The sequence below is a fragment of the Theropithecus gelada genome, chromosome 2 (genome assembly GCF_003255815.1).
Source record: "Theropithecus gelada isolate Dixy chromosome 2, Tgel_1.0, whole genome shotgun sequence".
NCBI classification, from domain to species: Eukaryota; Metazoa; Chordata; class Mammalia; order Primates; family Cercopithecidae; genus Theropithecus; species Theropithecus gelada.
Window position 1 is genome coordinate 27,753,994 of NC_037669.1, and position 20,181 is coordinate 27,774,174.

The 20,181-nt window shown below is 36.3% G+C and overlaps 1 protein-coding gene across 4 annotated transcripts in view; it reads left to right on the forward strand.

The window, feature by feature from the left end:
- Positions 1–20,181, forward strand: part of BBX (BBX, HMG-box containing) — a 273,186-nt gene that overhangs the window by 193,012 nt on the left and 59,993 nt on the right. For all 4 annotated transcript variants that reach the window (XM_025375460.1, XM_025375461.1, XM_025375462.1 and 1 more), the window contains 3 exons: positions 2,150–2,217; positions 13,863–13,943; positions 17,367–17,441. In XM_025375460.1, coding sequence (XP_025231245.1) covers positions 2,150–2,217; positions 13,863–13,943; positions 17,367–17,441 — 224 coding nt within the window. The remainder of the gene's footprint in view (positions 1–2,149; positions 2,218–13,862; positions 13,944–17,366; positions 17,442–20,181) is intronic.

The following is a 20,181-nucleotide window of genomic DNA, read 5'->3' on the forward strand; positions in this document are numbered from 1 at the left end:
TCAGAACTCTTGATAGGCTTGCATATAGCGGATAACATTGATCTGATATTTCCAGGTATGTTCGTTTTCAACAAGATGAAAGTGAACTGATTTGTCTTTAATTAAAACCTGGTACTTAGGCATGTGAATCTAAGAGACAATAGAGGGCTTCTAAATGCCAGATTGTTTTCCTCAATATGGAATCTCTTTTGTTTTGTTTGCCCAGTAGTCCTTGTCACATGACATTTTGCAATTCTCAATAACCCCATATTACCAAATGTATGATTTCCAAGAAGGGAAAGCTGTGTATATTGTAATTTAGTGCAAGCCCTTTCATTGAATTGCACTAAAGAAAGCATCCTATGTATGTGAATATGTTTTTGATAGTTCTAAATAACATTATGTAAGTGTGAATTAATATAAAGGATGTTGGTAATTTCTTGGCCTATGTTTTGGTATCTGTATAGCAAACTTATTACAAAGTCACATTGGTATATAAATTATCACATAATCATGTTCCTATTTTACTTTGTAATTTGAACTAACACATTTTTATCTTTAGAAAGCTATCATCCAATCCTCCTGATCTCTAGGATGACAGCTGCAAAAGTATTTCTCTTTTAAAGAACCAAACTAAACATTTATTTTCTAGCAAATTCATTTCCCCCTCTTAATTTTTAAGTAGATTTAAGTATCTATTTCTGCAGCCACAGTAGTTCTTAAACTTAACATTTAGTTAAAGTTGGAGTCTTAAAACAACGCCAGAGAGCCTTGTTTCATCAAAGCAGCTACTGTTTGTCTGCGTTTTCTCTGTATGTGTCTTCCTATGTGGCTGCCTTCCAATGCTGAGCTATTTTTTGACCCCCTGATCTTTTGGTAACATAGTTTTTCCTTTAATAACCTCTTCCCCCAACCCCTACCCATTTTTTTTACTACCTCAGAAGTTTTTTTGCAATTTTTTTTAAAACTATTTATAACATGTAGTCACAGTTGTTTTATGAGTTCCTAAGAGCGGTTGTATACAAAGATGTACTTAAGGACCTATCTTTAACCCAATAAAGAAAAGAAACAACTAAATTTCTTTGTGCAACATTATGACTGATCCTCATTTTCAATTGTAGATTCCTGAAATTAAATATACATTGATTAAGGGCCTTATATGCACGAGGAGAGACACCGAGTTAGGCATTTTGACATATGTTCTTTCATTACACTTCTGAATTTTAATTCAGGACAGACTTACAGGACACAGGTGCCTTTTATTTGATAACTTCTTTGTTTTTATTTATTTTCTATTTGTTCATTTAATTTTTTAGAGACAGGGTCCCACTCTGTCACCCAGGCCTGGAGTGCAGTGGTGCGATCTTAGCTCACTGTAGCCTCAAACTCCTGGCATTAAGAGATCCTCCTGCCTTGGCCTCCCAAAGTGCTGGGATTACAGGCATGAGCCATTATTCCCAAGTCTGCTTTCTTTGTTTAGATACAGCCTGGGTTATAGATCTACCACTTTGCTGTTTTTATTTTCTCTGTTTATATTGATTCTTGAAATAGTGAAAACAAAGAACTTTGATAACATAAAAAGCATTAATTTTATACCTTGAAGGCATTTTGGGCATGTGTTTGACTACCCCTAAGATTTAAAATGTCAAAAACACATCAGTTAATGTAAATTTATTTTTAAAACTTTAAAGAAAGGTTATTTGAATAAAACCTACCAGATTTTACAGGCCTGATTGGAAAACTTCTCTCTGTTCTCTAGTTATCTGATAGCCTATTATTTTAAAATTAGTCCTGATTTCACATGGCAGAATTAACAATTTGAGAATAACACTCTTTTGTTTAAAAAATCTTATCTTAACTCCCCAAGCAGTAAGGAAAGAAACATTACATTAGAAGATAAATTAATGTTACAAACAGCAGTGGTATTGAAGAAAGTGCTGTTGGAATGGTGAGACAAGAGTGGTATTCAAGAGGCTCACAAAGTATGAGCACTAGACACATATATGCCAGGTTATTGTTGCATAAAGAGTTTTTAAAAGTTTTTTTATAAAAAGTTATATGTGGTTGTGCTGGATTTCTAATTGCTAGTCTTTATGAGTATTCTTTTTGACTCTGTGGATTGTATGTACTTTGTGCTTATAAGTTGATGATTTGTTTTTGACTTATTTAGATCCTACTCAAATGGGAGGCCTGAGTATGCTGCTGTTAGCTGGAGAACATGCTCTTGGCACACCAGAGGTAAGCCAGTCCTTTTCCATCTCCACTCTGCTCATGTTGCGGGTTGGGAACACAGTTACAGTCTGTTTACGTTGTTCATTCTGCATTTTCACTGTTTATAGCTCATGAACAAACTTTATAATCTTTCTCTTTAAGATCTTTCTGTGTATTTTGTGTGTTGAGTGTAAAATAAGTGGTGTAAATAAGGCCATGAGGATATAAACACAAGTCAGGTGTTGAGGTTTTCTGAACCTACATGTAAGGTTGTAGTAATGCAATATATAGATCACTGGTGTTTGCCATGACTGTATCGTGGTTATGTCAGTTGGGTGCTATAATTCATTTATTCGAAACATTCTCTGCTTTGGTGATGTTCACATGCTAGTGGGAAGATAATAGCTAAAAATATGCAACTGTCAGTCTCTCTGGTACCTGCATAATTCCAAACAGCTGTTTTGAAAATTAGGAAACATGGCATTTCAGGATTGTTTTATTCTTCTTTCCCTTCCCCACTTGAGACAGGTTCTCACTCTGTTGCCCAGGCTGGAGTGCAGTGGCATGATCATGACCTCCCAGGCTCAGGTGATTCTCTCACCTCAGCCTTTGGGTGATTTGGACTACAGGCATGTACCCCGAAGCCCAGCTAATTTTTGTATTTTGTGGAGAGACAGGGTTTTGCCATGTTGCTCAGGCTGGTCTCGAACTTTAGGGCTCAAGCGTCTTAGCCTCTCAGGGTTCTGGGATCACAAATATGAGCCACCGTGCTTAGCCTGTTGTAATCTTTAAAACGGAAAAAGGACCTAGGCTTTCATGAACTTGGTTTCATGATCTAGTTATTGGACTGCTTTGGCTAAACATTTTTAGGTATGATTTTGACGGGCAGATAGTGGCAGTTAACCATGCACAGTCTGCATTTGTAGAATTCCCTTATTTCCCACAGACGTTTAACAGAGGCCAACTGAATTGCCCTACAGGTCATGTTATTTTACCACACTCAGGTTTTTGAGATGGAAATTTTTCAATCCCCAACCAGAATTGTTGTTTAGGGCCAAATAACAATGACTCAATTTTATTTTGGGTCATATTTTTTACTTTTTTTTTTTAGTTGTGATTGTGTCATACTTATTATACTTGAAGGCTATTAAATAGTGGTTTTTGTAGAAATATAATTAGATAATAACCTACTTACATTATAAAAGGTTTTTGTTTTTTATAGTTTACATGTGGGATCCACAATTGTTGACTATATATTCAATTTAACAGAATTATTTTGATTCTGTTCACTTCAGTGCAGCAAGAAATGTACAAATGTGTACAAAAATACACTGGTAGTTATTTACTTTCTGCTAATCTTCAGCTGGAAAAGCATACATGTCACTTTGTGCCTTTGCATACTCATTATTCATCATGTTTGTAGTTTCTAACATAATAGCATTGTCAGGCATCGTTTCACTTTCTAACACATTGCTGCTACCTCTTAACAAATCAAACTGTCATTTAGGTGTAGAGTATCCCAAGCATGTTCCAAAGGTGAATGTTGGAGTAATAATATGCACTTGACCTTTCAACACGTCTGACTCAATATGATTTCCAAGCATGCATTGAATTGTGAAAGCCAGCATCATCTTTCTTAACTATTAGAATTATCGTAGTGTTTCATTCCCAACATCTATTTAGTGTTCTTTTTAAACTTCAAGTACAAATGTAAACAAATCAACATCTGTAGAACTCATGGATGCTAGTCAAAGAAAAGCATGGTTTCTTTTTCCCCTTTTTGCTTAAAGTTTGCCTTTTGGGCTCTTTTCAATGAGACGTTCTCCTACTCCTTCTTAAGAAGGCAGAGTTTTGACACATGCAACTCAACACAGTGGTGGACCTTTTTTATCTCTGAAGTAGAAATGTTTTGAGAATTCTCAAGCTAAAGAATCAAAGAAAGCTAAACGATTGAAAGAAGGGAACCATAATGGGAGAAGAGAATCTATGCTAAGGAAGAAGGTGGTAGCAGTTAGGTCTTTAAGAACCACTTCAAAGAACACAACTCTTTCTTCATATTCAGTATTTCGCATCTCAGAGATATTTAGGTCATTATTGAAAATAATCTTGAGATATTTAAACAGTGAAAGTTGTATAAAATAATGCTGTCTCTAAATATAGGTAGTTTGAGAATTTACTTTACAGCTCTCAGTAGACTGCATTAGCACCCGAATTTCTATGTGAAGTCTTATTCCAGATATGTAGACATGATCATAGAACTTTAAGGGCTTATATACATAGGCAGATGAACATGAGACAAATGTAATAAATATGTACTTATGTTTCCCTAAGAAGACTAGCAGGATAATGAGATAAGAGAAATACAGAAATTTCATATTTCTGACATTTAGAAAAATTACTGTGAAGCCTGTTGGTACTGTGAGGTAAGACCAAAGTGACATTTTACAAAAATTCTGCCACCAAAAAATGGTCTAATCATAATCGCTTTTAAAAATGCCATGACAGAACCCTTATTCTCAAATATTATTCTTAAACAGAGAAGGTTTTCTTTTGTTCATTGACCTGAGACCTAACCATATAGAAAAAGTCCTCAAAAGACTATTTTTTAAATATGAAAATCTTAACATAAGGAATAGATTTCTTTAAAAAAAAAAAAAAAATCTCTAGAAGGTAGAGAGGCTTACTGTAACTGAAATAATAAAGTCCCAGATTAAAAGCCTATACTGCTTCCTAGATCTGCCTGAAATGCACTTAGAGTTTTAGAGAGAAATTATAATTTCTTGAGATATCAACGGGCAAATAACAACAAACAAAATGTTGTGTATTCTCTTTCTTTCTGTCTCCTGATCAATTCTTAATCTACCATAATAGATTTTTTGCATTATTATTTCAACGTTTTTTATGTGCCGCTGTTACTAAGCCTAGCGTGATTCTATAGTCTCATTGTGGTAACTGGGTCTGTGATTAAGCAAATGGATGCATTTTGATAGTTTGTTTTATTTCTTTTACTTTCACATAATCGGCCTTTTTTTTATACCCAGAGTACATTGAAATACATAAATTTTTGGGATAAATTATTTTAAACAATGTTGGTTGTTAGAGAATTTATTGATTGAGGAAGCAAAATCGATACACTGAGCAAGAAAGACATAAAGGAGTGACTCCTGGCTCAAAATAGCAGACTAAGCATGTCACTACCGAGACCTTTTAAAATAGAAGCATAGAAGTCTCATTAGTAAATAACCCCATAATAATGAAGGAAATGGAAAGGAGTGTGTCCAGTGAATATGAGATTACAACAAATTATTTAAATCAGAAATCAAATGTAGTTGTTTAATCCGTAAAATGTAAGTGCCAGACAAAAATAGGCTGACAGGGAGCTGCAGCAGAGATGAGAGCCTGTCTATTCAATAGAATGCCCAGAAGTTTAAATGAATGTCTCCCTTTTTTTTTTTTTTCTTTTGTTTAACTTTAAAGAAACAAATAAAAATGCAGAACAAATAAAAGTAATCATGTTCACATCACACTCAGGGAAGAACTAATGAGAAGGCAGAGAATTAAGCCCTTGTGTTTCATACCAGAAAGTTATCTAAAGATGAAAATACAATAAATTGTCAGTACTTGATCTAGAATTTCTAGAAGTAATCTCCAGGACTAGAAATCTGTTATATTTGTTAGTTACTTTAATAAAAATGGAAAGCTAAATTAAATTTTAAAAAACAAGGCAGGGAGTGATATAATTCAGATTGTGGAAGGGGCAGTTATTCACCATATCATGTATACAACAGTTTGGATTAATCTCAGAAAGGATGACATCCAGTATCAGACCTAAGTGAGCAACATAAATTCATCTTGGCTAGAACAGAAGGGGAGGGTGGTTGGAGAAAAGTAGAATATAAGTTAGGCAGATTAATTATAGCTGATGAAAAGCTTCAAAGGTATCAATATCTATGTAGTTGAATGACTGTTTGAAGCCAAACTTTCAAATATATGAGAAGTACCTTAGACTTTGGGTCTGTGCTTTTAGAATGCCTGTTTTGTTGGAGCCAACAGATAATGACAGTAAAGTAGTGATCAAGCCACTTTTTTCTTTGCCTTCCATCCCGTGAAGTGGAGCTAATAATAATATCTGCTTGCCTTCAAATCTCAAGGCTACAGTGAAGATTAATTAAATAAAACCTGTAAGGCACTTTTAACTCTCCTGCAAATAATTCTTACAGGTATATAATATTATTGCCATTAGTTAAGTTATTCTAGGCATTTCATATTCAACTTGCAAGTTTAAATTATATCAGACATTTCTCCCACAGGCTGTAATATGCTTTACCAGCATACATTCACACACACACACCACACACACACACACACACACACACAAACAAACACAGAGAGAGAGAGAGTTCCTTGTCTACTGAAAACTTAGCAGAAATTACAGTTGTAATTTACTGTCTTTATCACCAGGTGCTCAAGAAGGAGATAGTTTTTTAATATCTGGGAGAAATCAGTATAGGAAGTCCAAAGTCAGCAGAGTAGCTGAGTTAGTGTCAGGTTAGTGGAGAAGATGCTAATAGATGATGGCATACCTCCATAAAAGGACTGTAAAGGTCATGTTCTCTGAGAATTGAACAGTGCCGAACTGTGTGCCATCTTTTCTTACATTTAATTACATGACAAGTGTTTATTGAATGCCTTCTATGTATCAGGCACGTCAGGGAACAAACCAGACAGCACGAAGCTGATACTGTCTTAAGGTTCAAGTTTTTAGATATAGCAAATTCTTCACATGATACTTCTAGCTTAAAAGGAAATCACATTGATTTTCATTTGTTCACCATGATCTGCCCATTTTAAAATGTTTAAAGCTTATATATCAAAATTTCTTAAACTCCAAAAATACAGGTTAAATATTGCTTATTCAAAACTCTTGGGACCAGAAGTACTTCAGAGTTACAGTTTTTGGAGGGTTTTTTGGGGGGAATATTTATATGATCCTCACCTTTTGGGCATCCCAAATCCAAAAAACATGAAATCTGAAATGCTGTAGTGAGCATTTCCTTTAGCATTATGTTAGCACTCAGAAGGTTTCAGATTTTTTTGAGCATTTCAGATTTTTGGATTAGGGGATACTGAACCTGTAATAAATATATTTTGCCTTGTAAGTTTGTAATACCAATCTGTCACCTCCTCTAGGAAGTCCTTCATGATTATGATTGCCTGAGCCAATTCAATTCCCTCCTTATTCTAATCTCTCATATCCCATATTGTTAGTTTCATACCTTATAACACTGATTATATTTAGTTTTAGAGTTTATTATAAACTGTATAATGTCTTATATTTTAAAAAATTTCATATTGTATTATATGTAAGTATTGTCACTGGAAGACTAAGAAAGTTGGGATCAAAAACAATGACAAGATTTAAACTGCAGTAGGTCTACCCACTTGCCTGGAGAATAGTTGTTATTATATCACAACTAACATGTATTGAACATTTTTTCCAAGGCTCAATTCTTAAGTGTATTACATAAGAGTAACTTAATCCTTGTAACAATTCTGTGAGTTAAGTCTTATTTACCTTATAAGTAAATATTTACCATTAGGTGAGGAAACAGGCAGAGAAGGGTAAAGTAACAGCCCATGATGGTGAAGCTACAAAGTGGCAGAACTGGGATTCCAACCCGGGAGAACTAGCTTCAGTCTTCTTGCAGCACACAGGGGCCTTGATGATTCCGCCTCTGCCCGTCCAACCTTAGCTCTGGCCACTTCTCCTGCGTGCTGACCTGTGCTGCACCCTTACTGAAGCTCATCGCTGCCAGAGCAGGGGCATTTTGTGAGTGCTTTCTGGGGCCAGGCACTGTGTTTACAGTTGACATTGAGTAACTCATTCTCTCAAGAACCCTATGAGGCTAGTTTATTATTTTCCCCATTTTATAAATGAGGAAACTAGGTCAGAGAGGTGAAATAACTTCTCAAAGGTCATAGAATGAGAAATTCATAATACTAGGATTTAAAGCCACATCGTTTTTCATTAAATGATGAGATAGGCAAAATCTGAGACAGAGAAAAGTTTATTTTTACCAATATTTGTTGAATAAAGGAATGATTATGTCCACATCTTAAATGCTGAGTTTTTAACAATTTCAAACAAATACAGATTTAAATAAAATGGAAACTTTTCACTTTCTTTATTCTAATTTCTAACGTCAATGAAATGAGGCAATTTATGTTTCTGCTTGTTGGTGTGTTTGAATTAATTAGATATGTGCTTCCTTTAGGCTACTGTATTGGACTATTCCAGAATACTTTAATCTATTGAATTCCAAACTCCTTGCCCCAATGTCCTACCTGAACCTCATCAAAACTTTTATTCCCTTCCCAAAGTTTTATAGCTTACTTTATTTAAATTCTACCCTGCAAAGGAAATGAGCTCTCTGAGCTTTCTCTTTTCTTGGGTGGCTCCCCCTTTATGTCACTCTTCACTGCCCATTTTGGCTGGACCTGCCCATCCAGCCAAAGAGCCCAGCCTCTACCATCTGTCCACAGTGGGGCTCAAGCCCAGAGAATTGGGTCCTTTTACCCAGTTTGATTTACAATCACATATCCTCCATAAGTCCCTAGGCTGCATTGATGACACTGAGTATCCTCCTTGGGCTCTCAGAGATGAAGGCAAAGGTAGTGTGGAAGGTGGGCAGAAAGAGAGCTGGGCTCAAAAGAGAAGGGTGGAGAGCAGGAAGATAAAGGAGGCATCCTTCACAAGAGAGGTGTGGTTATTGTCAATTAGGTGGTTGTTGGAGAGCACAGTGATGTACACTGTTGCATGTTATTCTCACAGTTTCCTGTGAAGAAGGCAAGTAGGCAGAGTGGCATTGTATCTACTCTATCAAATGAGGAAACTGAGACAGGTGATCTGAGTTATCTCAATTGCTACTGCAGTTCTTTTTACAAGTGGCCTGGAGTCTGTTCTGGACTTTCATACTGGTGCTCAGCCACACAGATTATAGTGTTAGGAGAACTTGACTCATGGGGTAAAATCCATACTCCAGCAGCCCCAGTGCCCTGAGGAAAACCAAGGATGTGTTCTTCCATGTAGCCAGATGACTCGACATGTGTTCTGCTTGTGGGAGTGCTCAGCTCTGTGCTGCTGTTCGGTTATGCCCGCCATGGCGGCCAGGGACTCTTCTCAGATGTGGTGCACCACTGGCATCAGGTAGCCAAGTGCAGTGCGCTGGTAACCAGCTTCTCCTTTAACTCTCAGATGGAATCGTCTACCCCAAAACCATCTCTTCTCATAAAAGACACCCACTGCCTCCATCCAGACCTCTTTCCATCTCTCAAATTTCCTTTTTAACTTACCTTGGAAACACAGGCATTGTATTTCTGACCCCTTTCCCTCAGCTCTGACTTCTTGCCAGACAGTTACTGAAGCCTGGCAGTTACCATCTTTGATTCAGTTGGGGTCTCACATCTCAGCTGGCTTATTTCCGTAATCTTCCAGTTAGCCTCCTACCTCCAGTCACCCCCAGCCAGCATCACCCTGCACTCCACTGACAGAATTACCTGACTACACATCTCTCTGACTGAAAACCTCAGCTGGCTCCTCATTGCCTCCAGTCCAATTTTCAAACTTCTTCATGTAGAATTCAGATTCTCCCACTATACTCCGATGCATGTATTCTTCAGCCACACTGAGAAAGTCACTTTCTCAAACACACAGGGTTCTTGCCTTCATACTTTTCCACCTCCTGTTACCGCATCGTTTCTACACTTGTGAGAGAACTCCTGGTTTTCCTAAGGTATGTCTTAGACGTTACCTATCTTCCTTCCAGCTGTTCCCACGCAGAATGAAGGCTGCTTCTCCATCCTCCTGTAGACCTTGTCATATTCCACCATTATGCACTTACATTTTTGTATATGATGTTGCTGTCCCCTGCACATGAGTTGCAAGCAACTAAGTGTTAGTTAGGCACATTTCCTTTGGTCAACGTTTTATTCCCTAACACCTACTAGATACAAGTAGAATATAAGCTTCTTGAAAGTAGCAGTCTTTGTGGCTGGCATGTCATAGGTATCTATTAAGTATTTGTTGAATGAGTGAGTAATCAATAAATGTTTGAATTAGCAAGGGTAGGAATGTATGGCTCAGATACTACCAGTGCAATACCCCTTTTGTTGACCATGTGTTCATGCCAGCAGTGCATGGTTGTGGTCTTGTGTCTTGCAAAGTAAGGACAGGCTCATGATAACAACCTAGCTTTCCAAACTACTCACAGTGCATGTAACTGACTTGATCTTGTTTTGTATCAGGAGGCCAGTTCACATTTTTATGTATTCAATTTCACTATATGAATTGCTCCTGTGAAAAAAATACTACATTATTGAAATTCTTAATTATACTAATCACTCCCCTTCCATGGTTATTGAGAATTATAGCTAAATCAAGGAGAGGATTGAATTTGGGTAAATCAAATGAGTATGTACTTAACAAAAATCCCTTTAGCTATTTCCGTTTTTGGGCGTATAGCAACACCTAGTGGCTTTACCGATTATTTCAGAGATTATTTCTAGAAACAGCTTCTTGGGTTTTTTTCTCCCTTATTTAACCGCTACTTATTTAATATTTTTTCTTTCCTCTTAATTAATGAACAAATGTCTTTGGCCATTTATTTTGTATTTAGAAAGTAAACTGGCTCTAGCATAGGAATAGATATTACAAAATTGATATTTATCTATAAAAAGTGTGCCCCACCTAATAAAAATAAATGAAGTACTTTAAATGCTGACATCAAGATGATATAGCTCAATATTTTAAACATTTCACAACCTCTGGAACCTTCTGAATAATGACATTGCTCAAATGGGAGCCTTTTGTGGGAAGTATTCTCTCCCTTTTATATAGATAGAATTTCTTATTTCTTTATCAAATGCATGTGTAGATCAGTGTATGCACAGATATATACATTTTATGGGATGGCTTGCTTATCAGGTACTCAATAATGAATTCTTCATGTTTATATTTGCCATGTCATTGAACTGTTTTTATGTTTTGAGATTTTAGATCCCCAGAAGAAATATGTCTAACCTGTGTCACACGGATTTCTGCCTTCTTAATAAGTGATGTGTTTTACAGTTTTTCTTACCTTGACAACTTAGAATTACGGTTGCAAATAATTATTGCATTGAGCTGATGCCTTCTAGAGAACTTTGGGGGCTATTTCCCTATTCAGTTTGTTTTAGACAGACTCCAGTGCTTTATGAAACATTTGTATCTGTTCTTTACAGCTTTTCTGTCTTCTTCTTTTCTTATCCTGCTGCTGACATTGTTTCTTTCTTTCCCAGCCCGCTTCTTTTTTCTTTTCTTTGTCTGCCCTCTTGGCCCCTTCTGATACGTTGTCTCTATTCTTTTGTGGACTAGAGGGTCAGCTAACCAAGTCGGCTAACTACATAGCTTAGTACTAACCCAATTCTCCTGGCTCCTAATTTTGTGCTGTTTCCACTATACTACACTGAAGATGTATGCAAAATCTGTAATGCTTTAAAGTAAGAGTAACTAGGTTTTGAGAGAGGACATGGTCCACTAGAGTAAAATCCACAGCATTAGTGATTCTATTACTGTTATTTTAGCCATTGAATAGCATTTGTTGTACTCCTGGCCTGGTCACTATGTATGTGAGATTCTTCCTATTCACATACATAGGGAGAGAATTAAGTTAATCAACAGATATTCATTGTGCATCCCCTCTTTGTCAGGAGCATGATAAGCACAAACGTGTAGACTTATTTGATTGCATGCTAAAATTGACAAACCATGTGCAGGATTATAGATGCCTTCATAATTATGTGTTCAAATAGGAAGTTTTATATGAGACCATCCATCCTAAAGATTTGCAAAGGGTATTAATGAACTTTTCAACTTTCTGAATTGATGTGTTGTTGTGGCCAAATAATCTATAAATGACAGTTAAAAGAAAGTTGAATTTTCTTCATGCTGTTAATATGAACTCTAAGCCATAGGGCAGTTTACCTCCTCCTAAGTGGTCACTATTTCTTGTGCATTGTGGGATCTGAAATAAGCATATATGTTATATAGACTTTATGCAGTGTAGCTACTCTAAATAATAACACATTTAATTCCAAATATCTTCTATAGATTTCTGTCTTATGCACACCTATTTTATTAAAGCTTTATGAAGACATTTTATAATTTTCAAAAAGTCCTAAGCTTGAATGTAAATAAAGTTTTGATTATTTACCAAATAATCTAGGAGTCAAACACATAGGTTTTTTGATAAAGCAGAGAAGTTGATTTTTTAAAAATACTTCTAACTTATAAAGATATATTTTGTTCAGGTATTCTTCCAGTAAAGGAGTTCCCAGTTTTTTGTGGCTATAAATTTCAGGATTTGTTGGCCTTCTTTTTAGTTCATTTTGTGTCCCCTTGGTGGGACATTTGGCACAGCATATCAAATAGTCAGTGACAATAAGAGGGTCAGGCTTTGCAGCCAGACCACAGGTGGCAAATTAATTAAAGCTTCTGCACCTTCACTAATGTGCTTCTCTCTGGGAGAAGGTGACCATTACTCTTTAAAATCCAAAGGTGACAATTAAAATTTCAAATGTTTGCTCCTGCCCCGTGGCCTGTGACATTGTTAGAGAAACACATCCTCAGTGTCTTAAGAGGGTCAGTGAGAAACTGTTTTTAGGAGCATGATCTGGGTGACTAGTGGCTCTTTCCATAGGATTTACCCATCAAATATAATCACATGCAGCTATTAAAATTACACTGGAGAAGACTTAGTGATGCAGAAAAATTAATATTAAAGTTTTTTTAAAAAAAGAACATTCCATAACTGCAGTAGAATGTTCTATTTTCGTTTAAAAATTACCTACATGCACAACTGGAAGAATATATAAGAGTATTAACAGTGCTTATCTTTGGGAGGTAACATTGTAGGTGATTTTTCTTCATTTTGGTGGGTTTTTTTTTTTTCAGATTTTTAACAGTGAACTTGGATTATTTTGTAATCAGAAAACAAGTTATTAAAAAGTATTTGTAACTTTCATTTTTTTCTTTAACGTGAAAGATGATTTTTCCCCCTAGACTCTCTAACTTCATTATTCAGGAAAGTGGGCAGGAATCACACTGAATTGGGATTAAGAGAACTATTGTCAGCTTTCATTAGTTCTTTCCACAAATACTTGTTGAGTATCTACGTTGTACCCAGGCAGTGTTGGAGATAATGCATTAAATAAAGCCCCTGGGAGAGGAAGTACAATAAATAAATATTTACATCTTGTGGTGATCAGTGTTTCAATAAAGACTAAGGGGATTTTTTAGCATTGGGAGGGGAGGTGTCAGTTTCTTCATCTTTGAAAAGTGAGGGGTTTAGATCAGAGGAATAATGAAATCCTTCCCTCTCTAACATTCTGAGCCTCCTATGACTTTTGAATAACAGTTGACTACCAAAGCAATTCTCACCTAAATGCAAAAGTGGGTCAATGTTAGCATTGAGATAAAAGAGGAAATGTATATCCTGAGAAAAAGACTTGATTAAAAAGTGATGTTTCTGTAACTGTTGTTGATAATAAAGATCAGAAATGAAGATAGAGCATTAAATGTTTACCTAACACAGTAAATAGTACAAAAGAAAATATGGTATCTTTCTTTGTTTCAGGTATCCTCTGGCACATGCAGGCCTGATGTTTCAGAATCTCCTGAATTACGTCAGAAGTCACCATTGTTTCAGTTTGCCGAGGTAATATATTACAATTGATACTTAACTAACGAGGAAATTGTAAAGTGGGCTTAAATTGGGGCTGATAACAGTAACTGAAAGCAATGAAGAACTTTGCTCAGCTCAACCATAAGTGGGAAAATAGAATCCAATTTTGGAAAAGGTATTTTGGGTCTCTAGAGTTCTTAATTAAGAAATAACTACGTTTATGCATTTGTAGAAGCTTATCGTTAAAGTCATACTAAATATTATCAACCTCATTACTAATTTTTACTCATGGATAGTAAGGTTAAGAATATATTGAATTGCTATTAGAATTTAGTAATTTATTGATTGTTTATTTAATAAAACAGAAGACAGAATCAGCTCATGGTTATTGGCTATGCAACTAATCTATGCATTTCTTTTTCTTTTCTTTTTTTAGTACACCTTCATCTTAATTGAAACTTTAGCATGAGGTTGGCAGTTTTCAAAGTCATCTTTTGTCAGACTTATTCAGCTCAGTAGGTCTCTTGACACTGGTTCAAAGAGATGGTGTATAAAAGCACATTATCCTTGATATCAAGTCTAGAGTTTAAGACTGCTCAGAATATCTTAATTTACTCTAGAACTCAGTATGAGCCCTCATTAATTGATAAATTTTTTTCTTAAACTTTAAGCCACCTGGTCTTTCCTTGATCATTTGAATTGTCTTCGACCATACTTTCTTCACCACTGTCATCCTTCCTGGTGTTTGCCCAACTGTTTTACAGTTTTGTACAGGGGGAACATTTTTTATTTTTTATTTTTTTTTAGAGTCAGAGTCTCACTCTGTCGTCCAGGCTAGAGTACAGTGGCATGATCGTAGCTCATTGTAACCTGGAACTCCTGGGCTCAAGGGATCCTCTCGTCTCAGCCTCCTGATGACTAGGACTGCAGGCGCATGCCACCATGCCCAGCTAATTTTTTTTTTGTTTTTTTAAACAGGGTCTCGCTATGTTGCCTAGGCTGTTCTTGAATTACTGATCTCAGGCGATCTTCCCGCTTCAGCCTGTCAGAGTACTGGATTACAGGGCATGAGTCACCACGCTCAGCCTGCACTCTTTTTTTTCAGAAGCAGTTATAAGCGTATAAGATTGGTCCCAACTTTGAAAGCAGAATGGCTTAAGAGATGATCCTTGAACCTTTAAAGATCTAATGGAACCTCTAAAATTTCACAGGAAATTTTGGATATGTTAGCATGTGTACACTTTTGTGGCTTTTAACAGCATTTCTAAGATCCAGAGAGATCCCTGATCCTATTGCTTTTATATAAAAGGTCTCTATCTCCAGGAGCTCCTATGTATTTATTAATTGAAATCCTTATCTTAATATTAATTTATAATAACATCCCCCCCTTTTTTTTTAGAACTTATGAGATACTTTTTCACAAAATTGGATAGATTATAACACTGGTTCTATTTTGTTCACTGCCTGATTTAATTCTTAAAGGAATGTATTGTATTTAGGTATAACCTACAATATTTATGTATTTCCCCTTATATACATTGTTTATTTTTTTCTAACTTTTATAAAGGATTGGTAGGGATGAAAAGTAATGTCTGAAATAAGTTGTACTGAGTTTATAATTCCTAAGACTTAAGGAAGATTTCTCTGGGTTCATTTTTGGATTCTGTCATACTTGCACATGGCGGTCACTTGAAATGACAAGATTCATGGTTTGACCAAGAAAAGTTCTAAAATGTTATCCGTGAATGTCTTCAGAACACTTGGTTAGATCTTACAATGGATAAAATGGTTTATTTCTACCTAGTTTGTTAAATTGGATTTGGTTGATATTTATTGTTCTTACTGATATTTATTCTAAAAATGCTTATCTGATTAAAAAGCACAGTAGAACGAAATTTTCCTGATGGCTTCAGCAGTGGATACAATTAATTACTCAGTCAGTCTCTCTACTTAATTATTTTTTATTTTTATTTTGAGACGGTGTCTTGCTATGTTACCAGGCTGGTCTTGAACTCCTGGGCTCAAGTGATCCACCTAGCCTCCCAAAGTGCTGGGATTACAGACGTGAGCCACACTGTGCCCAGCCTCCTGATTCTTTCTCATTCCTAAACATCACTTTTATACTGTACAACTATGTGGCCCTGTTGTTTTTCTAACCAGTTTAACTAAAATGAAAAAGCAGTTTTTGTAATTAAAGAGTTTTGATGAAGGTGGATTTACTGCTTAGTAAGTAACCTTTGATGGAGTTGTTGGTGAACAGTTACTTGAAGGAAAGACTTGTGGGATTGGGAATGGGCTGAAGTTATAATGCCCAGGCTTTCTGCTCCTGTGACCCACTTTTATCCTGTTTTATAGCTGAATAAAAGGATTTTTCACTTTGGAACCAAAATTACTAACTCACCTTGCTCCCAAAATGTCCTTGAAAAGTATTTCCACATGTTCCTCTGAGCAAAGTCAAAGGAAGCTACCATAATTACCAACTGGAAACAAAAGGTCCCCTAGTTGAATCAAGTATAGGGTGGCAGACTCTATTCATTGTCACCCACTGACGTGTGTGTGCGTGTGTGTGTGTGTGTGTGTGCATGTGCGTGTGTGCACATGTGCGTGCATGTGTGTACGTGTGTGTGTCCACGTGTGTGCCTGTGTGTGCGTGCGCACACGTGCGGGCGTGTGTGTGTGCGCGCGTGCGTGTGCATGCGTGCGTGTTTGTGTGTGCATGTGTGTGCGCACGTGTGTGTGCGTGTTCGTGTTGGTTGGGAGGATGCAGGAGCTATGAAAGAAGAAAATACTTTTCATATTTAGTAAACTATTTATTGAGTTCTGGTGCCATGCTAGGTAACATCTTTTATGGCTTCTTTTTTTTCACCATAATCCTCTAAAATGCAGATTATTTTCATCATCATCAATTTACAGTGGTGAAAAGTAAGTCTCAAAAAGTTTAGCTGAGCTGGCCAAGGTCATGTGGGTAAGTAAGTAGCAGAGCTGAGATTCAGTCTCCCAGATACCCTGACCCGCATCCATATGCTTCACCAACACTGCATCACAGCTGCCTCTAACTAGAGAAGAGCTTGGAGGGAGTGATGTTGGGAAGAGAGTGAGGGAGTGGCTTTACTTGCAGCCTCCAGCTTTTAATAATACACATTTTTTTCCTTTTTTTTTAAGTAAAGAAATTTATTTCAACAGGTCTTCTTAACTGCTATTTGATATATACCTGGTACCCTTACCAAAGACATAGCAAATGAGCCATACTCAGTCTTTGTTCTTTATAATCATCTGTTTTTAGAAACATGGCCTTTGTCTTCTCTTATCAATTACAATGCTCTTCTAAAGGGATTGAGGGTAACGACTCATTTTTAAATCTTTATCAGTGTCTACAGTTGAAAATATATGGCAGAATCTTATGGTCTGATGTGGAAAAATGTCATTGTGCATTAAGAATTGCTCGTTTCCTTTCAGATATCTTCAAGTACATCCCACCCTGATGCTTCTACAAAGCAGTGTCAAACATCCGCTTTGTTTCAGTTTGCAGAGGTATGGCCTTTTTAAAATTCTTTTTGGGCTAAGAAAACTTGTTGAGCTCAGGAATACTGGAATGGAGTTTTTATAATGTATAGTGAACTTTAGGCATGCCTGTTGTCATTATTAACATAATGTACATAACAGAATATTTATTGCTTTTTCTGCTGCCTTTGATGTAATCATAGTCAAATCAGCTCCAGATTTTACACCCATTTTATAAGCATTCATCAAAGAGTTCATTCAGAATACCAGTAATGTGTTTATTTAATTTTATCTTGTTTTTAATTTATTTTAAAAGCTTGGAAAAACTGCTGTCAACACGAAGGCCAGAAGGTTTCGATTTATTAAATTTTTCCAATAGTGAAATTGATGCTATAATTCATGAATAACTCTCTCACAGTGATTGCAGTGGTGAATACGACCTGTTAAATCAGGTTAAATTAGCTTTCAATGTGATGTAGCTTCAGCCAGTATTTTTATTAGTGTGTAATCCCAGGCTTAGATCAGGTCAGCTTTTGTAAGATCTCAGATTTCTTTGGTTTGTCAGCCGAAGAGAGCACACACCAGAGAGCAACTTTTTTGGTTGGTATGCTGCAGAGACAAATCTGATCTTCTTGATTTTGCCACAAAAGCCCTGGCCTCAACCATATGTTCATTTCTAATGAGCACTATGTGGCAAATAATAAAACGTATATAGTTTATGAAAATAAGATACTATCTGCTTTAGGTCTTTTCTTCTTTTCGTTTTTATCCCAACTAAAAAATGCATATCATAAACCAAGCAATTTTTTATAGGGTTGAGAGAAAATGACAAGCAGGACTGCGCTGTTTAATATTGATGTATTGAATCGCTTTGATTCATTTGAATAAAGAGTACTGCGTAAATGGAATGTAAAATGATATCCTTTTGGCAGAAGAAAATCTACCATCTTACTTTGAAAATGAGAAAAAATTACTTTTGGCTCTTACAAAAAAAAAAAGAAAAAAAGCTGTTTCCTCTTGGGACAACTTGTGTCAACTACTATGACTTTATACCATCGGTTGGCCTGCTTATGTATTAGGCTTCCCTGCCATAGTATTTGTTTAGCTGCTGAGGGCTATTGTATAAAACTGGTAACAAAAATATATAATGTTATTTTGTAAAGAAAAATTTGCTTAATTAATCTGAATAGATTAAGATTTTGTTCCAATTTTCCATTATAATAAGGAAGCTGTTATTTTCACTGTCTAGGGGAAATAGTTTTGTTAATAATACTTTCTTGCTTTCTTCCAGTTATTGATGCCCATTAATTCTTCAGAGTTAAAAAGGAATTTTGCCATATTGACTAAATTTATTTTTAATGTTGATGTCTGAGCCAGTTCTATCCAACTTTTCAGAAACGTTTTTTTCAAAGCAGAATTGATTTGCCATGTATTCTGTTTGATTAAATTCTATACTGCATAGCAGGAATATTAGAAAGGTAGTGGCTCATCTTTGACACATCTGATATTTACATATGCATTGACTACCAAGAGTATCCAGCTTAACTTAAAATACCAGTATGGAATAATGGAATATCTCAGCTCATGCTGGTTCTAACTCTTATCACCGCTCAGCCTATGATTCAGTGTATGATTTTTTTTTTTTTTTTTTTTTTTTTTTGAGACGGAGTTTCGCCCTTGTTACCCAGGCTAGAGTGCAGTGGTGCAGTGGTACCATCTCGGCTCCCTGCAACCTTCACCTCCTAGGTTCAAGCGATTCTCCTGCCTCAGCCTCCTGAGTAGCTGGGATTACAGGTGTCCACCACCACGCCCAGCTAATTTTTATATTTTTAGTTGAGACGGGGTTTCGCCATGTTGGCCAGGCTGGTCACGAACTCCTGACCTCAGGTGATCTGCCCTCCTTAACCTCCCAAAGTGCTGGGATTACAGGTGAGAGCCACCATGCCTGGCCATGATTGTTATTTTAGCAACACCATCATCACACTTGTTAGCTCCTGAAGCGCTGGGGACAGCTCTAAGGGACCAGTTTGGTGATGTAATAGCCACCATCCTGTGATTCTGCAGGATGAGATCCCATGCCTTTCATAAACTAATTTGTCCTTGCTGCTCAGTACACTAATTCTTGAATGAGATTTGGTCATTGCCTCTTAATTATACTAAGTTTTTTTTTCTAGAGAAGAAAAGAACTTCTTACTTGGAGGAGAGAGTCATGCAGGGTGGCATTTCCAGAGGTTGCCCCTTTGCTCTACAGCACTCATCTCCTGAGGACTCTTGGGGTTTTTAGCTATAAAGTATATGCAGGATTTGAGGAGCCTTTTAAAAAATAATTAATTTTTAAACTTAATTAGGAGTTGTTTCAAAATATAGGAAGGCATATATGACAGAAAGACCAAAATAAAATTGATGGTGTAAAAATATACATGTTCTGTTTTGCCCTAGAATGAGATGCAGTCCCCACAAGTATATAACTTTTCCTGGTTATATTTTGCAACCATTGGTAATAGCCCTAGTTCCTCAGCAAATTAAATTATTGTATCTTTGGCTATTTAGCTGTAAATGTTATATGTGTTTATACAAGAGTAGTTCATGGTTCTCAAAGGATACATAACCTCTCTCTTCACTTTCCTCCTCTAACCCGACAGTACCCTAACTTTCAATCTTTAACATCTTGCAATCTGACCACATTGTCAGACCAATACTGGGCTGGTTTTATTTAAGGCTAAATAAGAGCTAAGTAGATGAACTAATAAAAATATCTACGAAAATCTGC